This window comes from Buceros rhinoceros, unplaced genomic scaffold, assembly GCF_000710305.1.
Source record: "Buceros rhinoceros silvestris isolate BGI_N320 unplaced genomic scaffold, ASM71030v1 scaffold10129, whole genome shotgun sequence".
Lineage (NCBI taxonomy): Eukaryota > Metazoa > Chordata > Aves > Bucerotiformes > Bucerotidae > Buceros > Buceros rhinoceros.
Genome location: NW_010432102.1, coordinates 12,702 through 13,377, shown reverse-complemented (window position 1 = coordinate 13,377; position 676 = coordinate 12,702). Strand labels below are relative to the sequence as shown.

At 62.6% G+C, this 676-nt stretch overlaps 1 protein-coding gene across 1 annotated transcript in view; it reads left to right on the top strand.

The window, feature by feature from the left end:
* The window catches only part of ABCA2 (ATP-binding cassette, sub-family A (ABC1), member 2), a gene marked incomplete at both ends in the record, with an annotated part of 20,426 nt that overhangs the window by 7,185 nt on the left and 12,565 nt on the right, over positions 1-676 (top strand). The window contains 1 exon segment of the mRNA XM_010143649.1: positions 178-358. Coding sequence (XP_010141951.1) covers positions 178-358 — 181 coding nt within the window.

Below are 676 nucleotides of genomic sequence, written 5' to 3'. Positions count from 1 at the left end.
GTCCTGGCCCAGGCTCTGCTGTCTATGGCATGGGGGGGGGAAAGCTGGCAAGAGGCAGAGGGAGAGGGGCCACCGGCCAGCACAGACACGATGGGGTGGAGGTGGGGAGGTTCCTCCCAGGGGAGCCCCGCTCCAAACCCGGCCTCTCTGCTCCTCACCATCCTGGTCTCGCAGCAGAGGAGACACGGGGCATCGAGGAGGAGCCGACCCACCTCCCCTTGGTCGTCTGCATTGACAAGCTCACCAAGGTCTACAAGACAGACAAGAAGCTGGCGCTGAACAAGCTGAGCCTCAACCTTTACGAGAACCAGGTCGTGTCCTTCCTGGGGCACAACGGCGCAGGCAAAACCACCACCATGTGAGTGCCCGTCAGCACGGAAGTGGGCCATGTCCTTCTGAGGAGCCGACCCACCTCCCCTTGGTCGTCTGCATTGACAAGCTCACCAAGGTCTACAAGACAGACAAGAAGCTGGCGCTGAACAAGCTGAGCCTCAACCTTTACGAGAACCAGGTCGTGTCCTTCCTGGGGCACAACGGCGCAGGCAAAACCACCACCATGTGAGTGCCCGTCAGCACGGAAGTGGGCCATGTCCTTCTGGCTGGCTGCAATGGGTGGGGAAGCTGCTGCGTGATGTCCTTGCAGGGCCCTGCGGCAGCGGGGGCAGGGGCCAGGGGG